Raw genomic sequence first — 16,388 nt, 5'->3', positions numbered from 1 at the left:
ATATTAAAAAAATTAAGAATCTTCAATTTTAATTTTATTTTATTAATAATAAAATGAACTTAGGTATTTAAGCTAACCATATTTAGGTTTGGGCTTGATCCAAATTTTTTCAAGCTTATTCAAATGGCTTGAATAAGCTTAAAGCAAAAATAATTTTCTAAACTCCTAAGCCCAATATTAAGATTTTTTGTACTTATTTAAACTAACACATTGAGCTTAACCCAAATTATTAAATATAAAATTTTTCAATTCATTAAAATAACTTAATGCTGATTGTGCAAAGTTCTAAAAATAGAATTCAATAGGTTGGAAAAAATTGGTCTATTTTATAAAATTAAGGAAAACCTAAACATCATTGTTGATTTTAAGATATCAAAAGCTCCAAAAGAAAAGGTTTATAGTTATTTTTGCATCTTATGTTTGCTTTCTTTTTTTTTTCCACAGTCAATATTAATAGACATTAGTCAAATTTAATAGTTTGAACACTTTTCTACCCAATTCATCAATATTATGAGCACTTTTGCACCATCCTTCATTTTAAGATACTAGATATTCTTGGAAAAAAATTTATGAATATTTTTGTTTTTTTAACTCTAGATGTTTAGCAATTTTTTTCCTTGGAAGACAGTATTTTGATCTAAGTTCTAATGTTTCTTTTACGGGAAAATATCATTTTTTTAATGATTTGATTTTTATCATAAAAATAATTTAATTTCTATTAATTATAATTATTTTGTTATAAATATTTTCCCAAAATTTTTAATTTTACATATTCTATAAATTTTTAATTATACATATTATTCAAAAAAATTAATTTTGTCAAATTGACTTTTAAAAAGTTTATCAAAATATAAATTTTATTATAATAATTAATTTTTACTAAATAAAATTTTGATAAATAAACTTTTAGCAAACCAAAAAAATTGAATAAGACCCTAAGGGCCTATTCAATTACTTGTTTTTAAAATATTTTTTTGTAAAAAAATAAGAAAAGAAGAAAAAACCTGTTTAAAAATGTGTTTTTTGTTATTTTATCTGAGAAAAGAAAAGTTAAAAGCTGTTATGAAGAGCTAAAAGATTTTAGACGTTTTGTTACTTTTATTAAGCAAAATTAGAAAAAAATGCATAAAATATAATGCTTTTGTTAATGACAATTATGTTAATAAAATAAATTATTCTTTCATCCTTTATTTCACTAATTTAGATATGTTTCTTAAAATAATGATCCAAACAGATTCTTTTCCTTATTGATTCTAAAACTTATTCTAGAAAACTATTCTTCAAAATTGTTTTGACATCATAAAAAAAAAAACAAGCCTTTAGTTTCTCATTCCTTGAATATGTACTGTAGTTACTGCCAAAAAAAAAAAAACAAAGAAAGAAAGAATGTGTACCGTAGTCACGTTGGGCTAAATATAAGTAGTTCTGTTTTGGATGATGGCAGAAATGGGTTGTGACTTGTGAGAGGTGGGCATTATTGAAAGACTCAGCCTCTATTGGCGCTTGGGTTTGAAAAATACGAACATATTACAGTAATGAAATCTAAATTATTCAGATTTAAAATATTATTATGTATTTTCATTTTATATTTATTAAAATAAAAATTATAAAATAATTTTAATAAATATTTTTTTAATATGATCTTGATTTAATTTGAAAATTTTAATTTAATATTAAAATTTTTATAATCAATGTATATTGACTATTTAAATTGTACAAGATATATCTAGATAATCAATATATATCAATTATAAAAATTTTAATTCAATATTAAATTAAACCCTTCAAATTAAATTTAAATTATATTAATAAATTTTTATTTTAAATAAATATAAAATATAATAATATTTTAAATTTAAATCATTTAAATTAAAATTTAAATCATTCATATTTTACTACAAAGAGGAGTTCACGCTAACTCTCCTTTCAGTAATATCATCAAAATTGCTGGGCTTTTTCTCGGGGATTGACGTATCTCTCTATTTACTTTATGTGAAAGGAAGCTAGTCAATATGCTCATCTGCTTGTGGAGTTATGGCATAAAATTCATAGTGATCCATATTTTTTTTTTAGCAGGTATAAGAAATATATTCTACCTGACCAAAAAAAAAATCTCTCTCCTAAGTACTACGAGGAAAGCAATGATTTGTTTTTTAAAAAATTATATTTAAGTTTCACATAAAAAAATTAATTATTACAAAGTTTATTGATAATTGAACTAAAAAAATTGACAACTAATTGAGTTATCTATCTCCTTAATTCAATTGTCATTAAATCTTTAATTTTTTTATGTAAGACTTCAATATAATTTTTTTTTTTAATCAACTGGTACTCATTGTAGGGAGCTTGTGGATGATGAATGGAAAAAAAAGAAAAAAAAAAAAAAAACAACCAATTGTAATGAGTTGCTGTAGACTCGTTTTTAGAGTGGAAATGGACATGTGGACTTGGCTCTTTTGGGCTTAAGCCCATTAGGCCGGTTATCCCACGTTCGATTATTTTCCGAAGCATCACCCTACTCATTTCATAAGCCCATTTTCATTATTTTTATTTTTTAAATTAAAATTTTTAATTATAATATTTCATATTCTTTTTTAAAATAAAAATTATAATATCTAAATATTAAAAATAAATAATAAAAAAACTAATTTTAAAGTATAAATATATATTCTAATGTTTAAAAGAAGAATAACAAAAAGGTCTCAAAAGAATTAATTAATTAATTTAAGTTAGGTTTCAAATGTTAAATTTTAAAAATTTATAACTTAATCTCTCAATTTTATAACTACATTGTGATAAATTTGTAACTTATTTTTTAAACTTTAACATGGTTAAAGAATAAAAATATTTATTTTTCTATTAAAATTTGAAATACAAGTTATGAATTTATCATAATGGAGTTTTAAAATTGAAAGATTAAGTTGTAAATTTATGAAATTTGAAATTTTGGACCTAAATTAAATTAATTGATCATTTTAAGATTTCTTTATCATTCTCCCAAGTTTAAATTCAATTTAAAACTTAAAAATATTTTATTTTTTAGGGGTAAAATAAAATGGGCTACTTGAGTTCCTTTTTCACAACCGTCAAGTTTTAAAACTTGATTTTTAAAAAAAATATTAATATTTTTAGTCAAAAATACAAGATATTTTTTAAGTAATTAAATGTTAAAAAATATAAAATATTTTTACCTGTTTTTTAAAAGTGCTCTTGTTAAATAAATTATTTTATATTTATTTTAAACTGAAATATTTTATTAAATTAAAATAAATATAAAAAAAATAAGATTAGTTAAAAGATAATTAATTATTTTATTGAAAATAAAATTTAATTAAAAATATTTTATATTTATTTTTAAACGAAAGTATTTTTGAAGCCCAAACCTGCCTTGTTTGGACTCCAATCTTGTGTGTGGAAAAAGTTTCAGTTCAGTTTCAGATTCAGAAAGGCCACGATGCGAGGATGGAATTGACTTTTCCTTTAGAAATCGAACTAGTGGGATTTGACCTTGCAGCCCATGGTTAAGGGAAAACAAAAGATCAGCGGAAGTTAGATGTGACCAAGTTTACACGTGGCAAACTTTTATTGGTTGAACTAACGTGGCTGCAGCTTTCCAAGCGGGAGCATGATGTGCTGGCGAGTACCGGAGTCTGTTCCTCCGTTTTCCACTTCTCGTCTAACGACGACTTCATTTCTTTTTCGCTCCTTCGTTTCGACATGTTCTCTGTTTGGAAGCAAAGAACAATAGATGATGACGAAGAAGAATTCTTTCGCTTCGCATTATCGACGGTTCGTGTTTTGCATTCTTTGTGTCTCTTTAGTTCTGCTGCCTCCGAGGGTTTCTTCAAGCTCGCCACCCACTCCACGCTCTGATCATGTATGTAGAAGTTATTGTTTCTGTCTTCTTTTCTGGCCCTTTTTGCAATTGGAAATTAAACCCATTTGTGGTCTTTGTTTACTGTTCAGACCATTACTGAACTTACTTAAGTGTTATTTGAGCGTTGGAGCATCCTCAAATTAGACCCATTTAGTTTATGAGGTGGAACATTGCTTATGATTAAGTTATCTCCATATTAATAGAGGATTTTCTGCTTTGAGAATTTAATGCATATAATTTTTAACTGGTTTCATCTTATAAGCTAGTTAAATGATTTCATGTGCTTTTCTTGATTTACTTCGGCTGGTTTCATTTTGCTCATTATTCTATCAGGCTTCTGTATTTCCTGAGTTTCTTCACCTATCAAAATAAACCTTAAAATTGCTTTTGTTTTTGTTTTTGGTTTATTACAGGGTAGTACAGATTCAACCGGTGGAAGGTGAGTGGTTTTTCTGTTTCTTGGACAGAAATTTTTGGATTAACATAGGGAAGTTTAAGCGTCCATTTCTGACTTCATCCCTACTGTCCTACATATCTATGTATGGGATTTTGAAATGAAGGCAAAATGATAAATAATTTATATGAGGTGTTGCTGACAAGCCTGCATCATTTGTTTCATATCTGTACAACAACAACAACAACAACAACAAGCCTTTATCCCACTAGGTGGGGTCGGCTACATGGATTGCAAGACGCCATTGTGCTCTATCATTTATTAAGCTTTTAGAAATATTGTTAATTAAGAGATCACGTTCAACAACTTCCAAGAGTGTTCTCTTAGGCCTTCCTCTACCTCTCTTAATCGGACTCAAAGTTATATGTTCCACTCTTCTCACTGGTGCCTCCCTTGGTCTTCTTTGTACATGCCCAAACCATCTCAACCGATTTTCTACCATTTTTTCCTCAATAGGTGCCACCCTCACTTTTTCACGTATGTGCTCATTTCGAATTTTATCTTTACGTGTATGTCCGCACATCCATCGTAACATTCTCATCTCTGCTACTCCAACTTTATGCTCTTGCTGTCCCGTTAGAGCCCAGCATTCATTACTATATAACATTGCCGGTCTGATAGCAGTACGATAAAACTTTCCTTTAAGTTTATTAGGCACCTTACGGTCACAAATAACTCCTTTAGCTTTTCTCCAATTAAACCACCCAGCTTGAATTCTATGTGAAATATCTCCACTGATTTCGCCATCATTTTGAATAATGGCTCCCAAATATCTAAACTTTTCCACTTGAGGTATAATTTGATCTCCCAATTTCACTTCCAAATTATTTTCGAATAGTCATTTACTAAATTTATAATATAAATATTCCGTCTTACTTCTACTCATACGAAAACCTTTCGACTCCAATGTCCTCCTCCATAACTCAAGTTTGCAATTAACCTCTTCTCTTGTCTCTGCTATAAGAACTATATCATCCGCGAAGAGCATACATTTGTTTCATATCTGTAGAATAGATAATTTCTTTATTTGCTCCCTTTTCTCTTTATTTTTTGTCAATGTTTGTGCATTTCTTTTTTTCTTATTTCCAGGCATTGGTGCCATGCCTAATATTTAGTGTCAATGTTAAGAACTTTGAGGCAGGAGCAGGATGGCAATCATGAAATACATTGCTCTAGGGAAAGAAGTAGAGCAGCTTGGAAGATCGTTCAGGAGGTATTGGGATATTTTGAAATCTTTGACTTACTTAATGGTATCATGTAAACTACTAGTATCATTATGATACTAATAAGGACTGTTGCTTGATGCATGATTTTCGTTCCAGTATTTGATGCCATTTGTGGAGAAGGAAAAATATCAAATCACAAAAAGATGCAGGCTTCACCCTGATAATGATCTATATAGAGATCAGGAGCAACATAAATTTCATATAGATATCAATGAATGGCAGTGTGGATATTGCAAAAAAAGTTTCTATGAAGAGAAAAATCTTGATCTGCATTTTGACAACAGACACTCCAATTTACTTGACCTGGTAAGTTGCATCTAGTTTATTACATTCTGTCTTACTGTATCTGTTGTGAAATAATTTTTTGAGTTAGAGAATTGTTCTTCTCTTCCACCAAAAGATACAAATTAGATTTAAACACAATTAGAAATCAAGCCATCAGAAATAATGGATCCAAAGTTATTGTTGTAGTCATTCATGAGGAATATGGGGATGTAAAACTGCCAGGCATCAGTAATACTTTTGCCTTTGGTCAAGCTGGGCAAGAAGCTTGTCTGGTTGTCTAAAGCCCAGTTGGACTTCAAGCTTGGGCTATAGTCTGAGCTCTAACTGATATAATGATTGAAGTAATAAAACGTACATTCTGTAATAAGTTTTAGCGGTTTTTGCTAAGCATTGCCCTAGTGTCAAGTAAACTTTTCTTCCAAATATAGTGGAGAAAAAGATATATCAGATGAAAATATGAAAGATTGTGAGTTGCTTCAAAAGGCAGATAGTTCATTGAGTGAGCAAACTACCAATCTTTGCTTTTTTTCTGACCATTATTGTTCAACCTCTTAAGCACAAATAATTCAATTTGTGAGCCAAATGCATTAAATTATGTGTTCTCAGCAGAATAATTACTTTACATCCCTGTTCTATTTTGATAGACACGTACATCAAAAGTAGGAAAAGAAGCTGTTAGCTGTTATGACTACATTGTTTTTCCAAGACCCTTTTGCTACCCCCAGGCCACATTCCTGACGTCAGGAAGGAATGGAATAAGGCCTTGCCCGCTCCTCCTACCTACTACCCTAAAGAAAAAAGATGGTCCCATTTTCCCCTTTCTAAATGCTTTTATCAATAACTAATCCTTTCAAAGTGGTGCATCGAATGCTGAAATGGGATGCTTTTTTTTTTTTTTAGAGTCAACGAAAGTGTTTAGCAGATGTATGTGGAGCACTGCACTGTGACCAAATAATGAATTCTGGGTCAAAAAAGTCGAAGTGCAATCCTGCTGCTGCTGCAAGGAATAAACATCTATGTGAGGTGTGCTCTTTGTTGATCCTTTCCTTGCTTTAACCAATTCTCTGTTGCTAATTTGTCTATTCTGTACAGAGCTTAGCTGATAATTGCTTTCCAGTTAGCGAGGGCCCTGCTGCAAGCCGACTTCATGGTATTACAATCTTTTCTACATTGTAATTAGAGCATATGTGTTCTTTCTGCTTTCTCATATTGATAATTTCTCAGAATTCTTCTTGCGTCAATTCTGTGATGCACATACCTGCGCTGGAAGTGAAAAACCTTTCTCTAGAGGCCGTAGGGTAAGTTAATTGACACTTGTGATTAAACTATCATTTCATCTGTGTATTTTTATGCGTGAGGATTACTGTATGACATTGTACTGTATGTATTTACTAGTGTCAGCTATATTGAATTTCCAGAAACCATTACTTGTGGTTTAAAAAAATTATTAGTAAACATTGACAAATTGTTTGATAACGCTATATTGTCAAAACCTCCACTATTTATTTATGGCCTTCTTTTCATGGTCACCAAGAATGAGTTCAGGGTACGTATGCACTCTGAATGAGTAAAAATTGGAGGAAAAAAAAACTGGAAAGTAATGTGTCTAATACAAATTTTTGGTGGAAGTGCCGTTGCAGCAAGCATGAAGCAACTGTTTCAATTACTTGCGCTTGGCTGCTAGTGTGTGCCTAGTCACCAAAAGTAGTTTCTTTTGCTGAAATAAATAGTGAAGTTTCTATTAATTGCTGATTTGCTGCCTTTATTTGTACAGAAGAAGATGAATGCGTTATACCTTGTTGTCTCCATTTTAGTAGTTATGGCGCTCATACTTTTCTATCTCTACATTTTCTTATATCAGAGGTATGTCTTTTGAGACTTATCAGTTACCATATGTCAGGTAGCTTGTGAATAACAGGATTGAATAATTTCTGGATTTTGTGTTGCAGAGGGATGAAAAGGGGCACACAAGTGCTGCGACGCATCTCACAGACCAACCGAAAGAAAAAGCCCTCTTAATCGGGAGCTCCTTCCCTAATTGAACATTTCAACTTGCCTTCCGAACAGATAGAGAGGGAACTAATGGGCAGCTATTGAAAATTTGTTACACCCCATCGATGGCTATTTTATGTATGGAAATTTGAGAAAGATCCAAATTCATATAAAGTCTCTCTCTTTAGCTGATTGTAAACCAAATTCTGACTAAACTTGGAGACTTCACACAAAAAAGGGTGCTTCATGGCTGAATCCAACCTCTTTAATTTTTTGCTTTCAATTTTGTTCTGCATGGGCAAGAGCAAGATGAAACCTTTACACTGTAGTCTCTAATCTTGTTTATTAACTTGATCAGGATTGTTTGTAAATATGTCCATGACCTGCACTTGTATTTTCCATCTGCAAGGATTTGCTCAAATCTCTCTAAATGCCTGTTCAGTTGTACCTGTAATTTCCCCATTTTTAATGAATAGAGTCATTTTGTCTCTACTTTCCAAGTTCGATGGCATGACACGAATTGGATAGTGAAAAGAAAAGGGGAGAAACGATATCAGGCTCTGAACAAGATTGAAATGTGAAGCACAACTTTACTATATCTTGCTTTTCCTGTACAACTCTGCCAATTACCTACCCGCAAGTGTTGTTTATGGGAATTGTAACGTAGATGACACCATTTCGGGTCAGCGCCTTCGTCTTCTCAGAGTCGTGTTTCCCCCCTTTCTTTTAACAAAGTTCTCATGCTCATGTTTTCAAACAAGGCTATTCCTAGCTCTTGGGAGGCCGTTCATTACTTTCCAGAGCTCCAATCCTCACTGCCATGGTGCCATTGATGTTGTCTACTGATTAAATACATAAAAGTGTTTGTTTATCCATTTTGCAGTCTCCAAACACACGTTTGCTCATTTGCCTCCCACTCGCTTTTTTATTTGCGTTGAGCAAACAGAAAAACAAACACGTAAATAATTGCTTGTATTGATCATTGATTATAGTAGAGTTAACAAGAAATAAGTAAATTAAACTAAGTTTTTTTTTTTTTTTACTCCTTTCTTTAAGAATAATCAATAACACCATTTAGCAATCTCTTCCAACAATTATAAGGAATCCTCAAAATCTTCTCTATTGCATCCTTCATGATTCTTTTTCTAACCTAATGATGAATCTTGCAATCCCTTAATCTTCGGCGGCCATTTATGCTCCCTTGCCCTCTCCAAGCTTGGTCCACCTGCCATGACCAGAAAAAGCCCAGTTCTTTGTCATTGAAAATAGTGGAGAGAATTTATAACTGGAAAATGTTCGGACTCTTCAAAATGAAATTGGGGCATAGAAAAGCAAATTTGATAGATATCAGGCCATTTTGTTTTTTAATCAAAAGGGCGGTGGTTTTTGCCAGTTGCAGCCTGATACAGAGTGCAGCAAAGAATATTTGTGATTTATAGGACATTTCTGAATTCAGAAAGCTTTAGATTATCCATCTGGTCATTGGTGGCCTTCTTTGAAGAACAATCTCGGTCTGCCTACTGTTACTTACATCCATCTCCCCACACCGCCCCAAAAATAAATTTTAGGGGAAATTCTGTCAGTTGCTTATGCTTAAATACATGACAGCTTTTCATACTGATATTATACAAGACTTGATATTAATCAACCCCTCTCTATCGTATTATACAAACACTACAAAACAATTATTGACGACAAATATTAAAAAATGAAATAAACATGTGAGTTAAATTTTTTTTCACCGAAAAAAATCCCCCATAAAGAAAGCCAATATTCTATTCTGGATCATAGCCCTAAACTTCCCAAACCCTAGCCTCCGGCAGCTTAATTCCATTCTAACATCACATATCTAATTATATGCTGATCCAAATCCTAGAAACAATTGACAACGTACCGATTTGGAGAAAAGCACCAACTTTGACCAGAGGATAAAAAACAAACGCCACAAAGGGGAAAAAGAAAGAAAAATAGAAGCACGAATCTTGACCTCACTCGATCTAATCTCTTAACTAGATTGTAAAAGATGAATAAGCCCGAAAAAGGGCGATCTGTCTCAATCTTTCTGGGCATAGTACTTCAGTCATTCTGCAAATCATCAGAATGCCTCAATCATTCGAAACAGAGTATAGCAGACATACCACGCCAGCCAAACTGCAGAGCATCGGGATGTCTCAAACTTTCGGTGCTTATGAGGAATTAAACGAAACTTGCTTGCCTGTATATAATGAAAAAAAGATTGGAACTTGTCAGACAACCAAGTGACCATCCCACACAGTTGAACTGCCTGGGAACGATCCTCTGCGGCCCGGCTGAACCCAACACTGGGCAGCCCAGACCAATAATCACGCTCTAGTCACCTGGTCATAAGTCATCAACCAAGCTGTGGTTCTTGTCTCCTTGAGTTAGAACAGATCCTGTTCAAGTAAGGTCGTGCCCGGTTGCGTTGGTTTCGTACCTTTTATAGTCCAATTTGGATTGTGTTGTATACGATGTGGGACTTAGTTACCTTTAGTCGCAAAAATGCCCATAAGCTTATCTTCATGACCCCTGCAAACTTGAGGGCACTTATGGTATTTGGCTCTACAAAACTGCTGTCACGTGCTTTTTATTTGAGAATTTGTGCTTCTAGTCTGCAATAGTGTAGCCATCGTCAATAGAACAAATATTGAAAAGAAACGAAACACTTTACTCAGGGATCAAAGCTATAATAATAATACATTATAGAAAGGTGTTCGACTTTGGATTCAACAATCTTGCGAGAACAGAAACATACGACTAAATTACACATTAAATCAAATTCTAATAAACGTCCCAGTTAACTAACATTATGCAGAAAAGAATGTTATGGTAACCAGAGCTCTAAAACAAAATCAGTAAGTGAACACATAGCCAGTAAACCCTTTCAATACATTACATTATTAATTATTATTTTTAACATAATCACATTTCAATATTTCCAAATGGATGTATCGGAAGTCATTTAGTTTAAAAGAAAAATACAAGAAGATTTCATTTGGACTAATCTGATACAAAATCTTTCACATCCATAATAAATGAATTTATATGTATTGATGAATAGTTTTTCTCTAATATTAATATTTTTTTTGGGTATGGGTATGATGATTGGACGTATGCTGCATGTGATTCATTTAGAGAGACTTTAATTAAGAGGGGGATGGGGAAAAAACAGAGCTAATAAATATAACGATGAGATGTTAACCCCCACGTACAATCTTTTTTTTTTTTTTTTTCCTTTGTTTCATCCTGCCTCTCCTTATATACATGTTTATGTTTATAAGAGATCCAATTTAAGATGACTAAACTCCTCACCTGTAGTGGCTTAATTTCATTCTAGTACACTGTGAGTGCGTGTCCACTGATCAAAATCCTAGCAACAATTAAGGCAATAGTATTTAGATTTTTGAACTACAATACAAACACTGATAACAAGAACCAACACCGCGAAACAAAGCAGAAGATATTTCAGAAGGAGGATCTTTACCGACTTGGTGTATTCTCTTCAAAAGATTTAGATGACATCCAAGACAAATGCCTAAAAGTAGGCGATTCTTCCAAATATATGAATGAATATAGTGCTTCAGCCATCCTGCAAAACATAGCACACATGGGAGGAAAAGTTTGCTTCCAAGCTCTGAATGTTTGAAAAAAGAATAACAATTTAAACATAAAGGATGCGAAGAAGGGCGATCCTACCAAACATATGAACATGGTGCTTCCAGCCGTCCTGCAAAATAAAGCATACTTCTTGTTTTTTTTTTCCCGGGGGGGGGGGGGGAGGGAGTAAAAATTTAACCATAAAAGATACTGAGTAGAAATTTTTGCTAAATAAAAAGAATACTGGAGCTTGTCAGACAACCAAGTGACCATCCCACACAGTTGAACTGCCTGGGAACGATCCTCTGCAGCCAGGTTGAACATCAGTCTGGGCAACCAGACCAGTAATCACGCTCTGATCACGTGGTCATGAGTCATCAACCAAGCTGTGGTTCTTGTCTCCTTGAAACTCAAGGACACAGAGGTACGAACCTATAGAACAGATCCTGTTCAAGTAAGGTCGTGCCCATCTGTGCTGGTTTCCTATCTTTTATACTCTAATTTTTATTGTGTTGTATTCGATGCGGGACTTAGTTCCCTCAGTCAAATATGCCTCATAAGCTTATCTTCATGAACCTAATAAACTTGATGGCCCTTTAGCCATAGAAAGGTGATGTGTCACGTGATTTCTGCCTCAGAATTTGTGCTTCTTGCCTGTATTGTAGTTTTTACAGTATACTTATAAATAAAATATGCATTGCACATACAAAAACTGATCCAATTATCTTATGCTTCAAGGCATGATAATCTGGCTGTAGATCATATTGGACTCAAGTTTACGTTTATCCTGAATTCTAATGAAAGATAATTACAATCAAATAAACATGCAACCACAAAAAAAAAAAAACGGAACTAATTAATTTCTAGTGATTTTATTTATATAGTTTCAACTCCAACCATGTAGATTCACTTATCATGCAGAGACCAAAAGCACATTATTACGCTATCAGCTTTACTTTGCACAAAGTTTCAAATATAGGTGAAGTTTATTTAAAGAATAGTTTGTTATCTTGATTCATAATGTGTTTACATTTTTATTTCTCTTGATCCGTTATGTCTTTGAGCCTACAAATTTTAAACATCATCGTTCTCATACTTTTAACCAGCAACTTTTTGAGCATTATGCAAAAGGAGATCCGCATAGGGGACCAAGAACAACTAGCTTATTTAGCCAACATTATGTGAAGTTGTGCACAGAGACCCCTCCCGTGAGATTCTATCTTTGTGAAAATCACAGCTCATCCTTTATAAGTTCCCATCAATGTGACACACTCTTTCAACATTTACTAACTTAGGCATTGGAGTGTTGTCAAGAAACCTGCTTCGATTAATTCGTAAAACAATAAAAATATGAAATGTATAACAGGTAGCACTACTCACAAACCATAAATAAACAATGCAAGTCACTTCTCAAACTTCATATGATATATAGGGACCCACCTAAGCAATAAGTAATTGAAATAAAAAAAGATTGCACAACAGTTCACTTATGGATCACTTGTCAAAGAGTTGCTAATGAGATAATTCATTGCCTATCAGAAATTTTAATTCGCAAACGGAACAGTTGATTTAAGCCAAGCATTCAATAGGGTCCAAGAGAAACAAATTAAATAATATAGAATCTATTTTAAAAAAAAAAAAAGACTAAGCTATTTAAATGGTTTTATAAAATATTTTTGCTTCTCAACAGCTGCCAAAAAAAATTCACAGCTTCTTATTCATGCATGGCAAAGCAGAAGTTTGAACTTAACATAGGAGCGCAAACAAGCTTTAACCAATTTTCAAATAATTCATGCGGATCAAATTTCACAGACAACATAAAGATAGTGTGTGAAAACACTGCATTTGAAGCATTTGAAGCAAAACAGAACAATACAGGCAGAACACTGCATTTAAAGATAGTGTCTGACGACATAAGAAGCACCGGTATGGATACGGGTATTGGATGAGATACAACATGATGCGATGGCTATGGAAATTTTTAATATCTTAGGACACGGGTAAGAGAATATATATATATATATATATATATAATATTTTAACATTTAATGATATAGGTATAGATATCTTGATTTTTAAACAAGTATATTTAAAGTAATATAAGGATAGTTATAACAATTAACCAAAAAATTTTCTAATTTTTTAGGTAATACAGAAAAATACTGTCGGAAAAAAATCATAATACAAATGTTAGAATATGTTATATGTATCCTGAAGTATCGCACGCATTACTTTTTTGAAGTGTGATCTTTTACCAGCTGAAAATATACCCACCAAATCTCACTACTTTTCTAGACTTGATATTAGACATGAATACAGATGCAGCACATACATACCTTCCCAAATAGTGAATTTTGAACAACGACAATGTCCTGGTAATGGCAGATCGAACCACTCCTGTTTAACGCACCTGTATCAAATAGACTTGAATCTCGATTCTCCAGCGACACTACGCCATTCTCATCTTAGATGCTGGTCGTTCCGGTGTTCGCATCCAACAAGCCACCTACACATAACCAATGTCAAGGCCCATACATCATGGTAAGCAAATTATTTAGGGATCGGTAATAAATTTGACGTGGCTTGTGTCGAAGTCAAACAATGAATGAATTCAAACGTGCCAAGATGAAAAGGATCTTACAATTTTCAGATGCACTTAAAAGTACCAAGTAAATGAACTTAAAATTTGCAGCTAAGGGAATCATAACAGAGAACGAGAAAAGAAACGGAAGTCTTTTATAACAGTCACAGGCTGCGAAATCCCCAAATCTAAACTGAAAATGGGAGAGGAGATCAAAGAATGCCCAAACCGATGCAACGCCGTGAGAAAGTTCGGTGATATGAAGAATATGCAGTCTAGTGAAACAAATGAGCACAATAAACAAAATGCTTCCTACAAATCGTCATGTGAAACACTCGAAAACATAAATTAGTGATCAAAATAACAATTTAAGAAGCAAGAACCCAAAGTATAGCATCTTACCAAATGCGAAGCAGAAGCTTTTCTTAATGGCTTGAAACTTCAGGAATGAAGTGAAAACCACTGCTTCAGCAATCAAAACGACGGAAAGCTTGTCAGACAAGCAAGTGATCGTTCCACACCTTGTTGCTTACTGACATCGTCACACCGGGATACGAGCCATTTCACCCAATGGCAACGAGAACGACGAGTTGCTTGCTCCTCTTGTGAACGAAATAAATTAACTTATTAACTAATTAAATTTATTTAATAAATTCAATCTAAAATATAAATATTTTTTAATTGATTTTAATTTTAAAATATAAATAATTTAATATATACATATAATTTTTTTATTTTACTTTTTATATTTATTAACCTAAATATTTATATAAATATATTTTTTACTTATTATCAAATGCATTAGAAATTAAAATTAAAGGTAAAAGAAAAAAATAATAAATATTTTTATGAGAATTAAAACTTTATTGATATACTAATTTTTTTTAAAAAAATGTCTGTATTCTGAACAAAAAATTATTTTTATATATTGAAGTTTTTGTCTATAGAATACTTCTCCCATCTTAATTTATAAAATAATTTTAAAGGTGATTCACTCTTACAATACAAGATAATTTAAAAAAAAATAAAATTTTATTAAATATTTTTTTAACATTACTCTTTTATTTTTATTATATTATTTTTTAAAAATTATTAAATGAAAAATATTTTATATTGAAAAGAAATTTATTAATATATATAATTTTATTTAAAATCAGTCTTAAACATATGCAAAAAAAAAAAAAAATTCATTTTGGACTTACCCTGTTTGAATTGATGGATTTATTTGGCACCATATTAATCCACATGAGCCAAATCACAAAAGTTTACAAAGCCTTGTCATCATCAAAATAAACATTGTTGCATTTTTATGACTCTAACTAGGAACTCATGTTTTAATCACATCTCATAGTTCCAAATCTTTTTTTTTTAATAATTATCTGCGGTGTGTAAAAAAATCAGAGGAAAATTTTTTGAAATATTCCCTCCATTAAATATAAGAGATTTTTTGAAGAGTTAAATGTTTAAAAATATAAGACATTTTTAATCTATTGAGGTGTAAGCATTGCCTTTTTTTAAAAGTGTTCCTATTGATAAATGACTTTATATTTATTGTAGGGTGTTTAATAGGGATAAATATAAAAAATTAAGGTGAGTTTAAAAGTAGGTAACTACTTTATTTGGGGGTAAAATTTAGTTAAAAATGCCTTACATTTTTAAACAAAAAGAGTATACAAATGACAATAAAATCTTATAAAATACCATGATTTTTCTAAGTTCTTAAAGACCTTTTTGATATTAATGATTTTGTGTGAAATAATTAAAATACCCTCAATTTAAAATTAAAAAAATAACAGCTTTGGTCCCCCAAAAATAAATATAATTAACTATTTCAGTTTAAGCAACTACTAATTTTTTTTATAATGACTAAAATGGAACAAGTAATTATAATTTTCAAGTACCATTTTTTATTTACTAAAATCCAAACATTATAAATATCTCCAACTGCTTTAGTTTTAGTAATAGTTACTTTTCTTTTAGTAATGATTAAAATGGAATAAATCATTATAATTTTTTCTAGTGCAAATTTTTTATTTGTTAAAGTCTAAGTATTGTAAATATCTATAATTATTTTAATCTAAACAATAGCTATTTTTTCTGGCATTGAGCAAAACAGAACAACCAATTACAACTTTCCAATGCAAATTTTTGTTTCACTAAAATTCAAATATTATAAATATACGTGACTATTTTAGTTTAAACAATATTTATTTTTCTTCAAGCAATGATTAAAACAGAGCAATCAATTATTAATTTAATTTAAATTGTGAGTATTTTAATCATTTCACTAAAAATTATTAGTGTTAGAAATGCCTATAGAGATATAAGAAGAATTCTGACATTTTGCAAGATTTCTTA

At 31.4% G+C, this 16,388-nt stretch overlaps 1 protein-coding gene, 1 long non-coding RNA gene and 2 other non-coding genes across 12 annotated transcripts; 1 reads left to right on the top strand and 3 right to left on the bottom strand.

The window, feature by feature from the left end:
- Positions 1–3,632: 3,632 nt before the first annotated feature.
- Positions 3,633–8,334, top strand: LOC129303077 (uncharacterized). Of its 2 annotated transcripts, none has more exons than XM_054942094.1 (9): positions 3,633–3,877; positions 4,291–4,316; positions 5,460–5,544; positions 5,654–5,863; positions 6,743–6,865; positions 6,935–6,992; positions 7,067–7,140; positions 7,617–7,705; positions 7,792–8,334. In XM_054942094.1, exons 1-9 carry the CDS (start codon positions 3,749–3,751, stop codon positions 7,859–7,861), a joined length of 864 nt encoding a protein of 287 aa, XP_054798069.1. In that variant the 5' UTR covers positions 3,633–3,748; the 3' UTR covers positions 7,862–8,334. The 2 variants fall into 2 exon arrangements, with proteins under 2 accessions (XP_054798069.1, XP_054798070.1); XM_054942095.1 differs by having other exon boundaries at positions 3,763–3,877; positions 5,421–5,544.
- Positions 8,335–8,787: 453 nt separating this feature from the next.
- Positions 8,788–14,616, bottom strand: LOC129303079 (uncharacterized). Of its 8 annotated transcripts, XR_008591404.1 has the most exons (8): positions 14,433–14,616; positions 13,786–13,955; positions 11,549–11,579; positions 11,337–11,441; positions 11,165–11,222; positions 10,341–10,464; positions 9,729–10,248; positions 8,788–9,059 (listed from the first exon to the last, which is right to left on the bottom strand). It is a non-coding gene; the product is annotated as an uncharacterized LOC129303079 (long non-coding RNA). The 8 variants fall into 8 exon arrangements; XR_008591403.1 differs by having other exon boundaries at positions 11,549–13,955; XR_008591406.1 differs by having other exon boundaries at positions 11,341–11,441; positions 11,549–13,955.
- LOC129304265 (small nucleolar RNA U3) lies at positions 10,075–10,264 on the bottom strand. The gene has a single exon (XR_008591638.1). It is a non-coding gene; the product is annotated as a small nucleolar RNA U3 (small nucleolar RNA).
- On the bottom strand, positions 11,697–11,913 carry LOC129304315 (small nucleolar RNA U3). Its single transcript, XR_008591680.1, has one exon. It is a non-coding gene; the product is annotated as a small nucleolar RNA U3 (small nucleolar RNA).
- Positions 14,617–16,388: the final 1,772 nt, after the last annotated feature.

Source organism: Prosopis cineraria, unplaced genomic scaffold (assembly GCF_029017545.1).
Source record: "Prosopis cineraria cultivar Desert tree isolate PC_DT_omini unplaced genomic scaffold, ASM2901754v1 PC2, whole genome shotgun sequence".
Taxonomy (NCBI): domain Eukaryota; kingdom Viridiplantae; phylum Streptophyta; class Magnoliopsida; order Fabales; family Fabaceae; genus Prosopis; species Prosopis cineraria.
The sequence above is the reverse complement of the archived record's forward strand: the minus strand, read 5'-3'. Positions and strand labels throughout refer to the sequence as shown.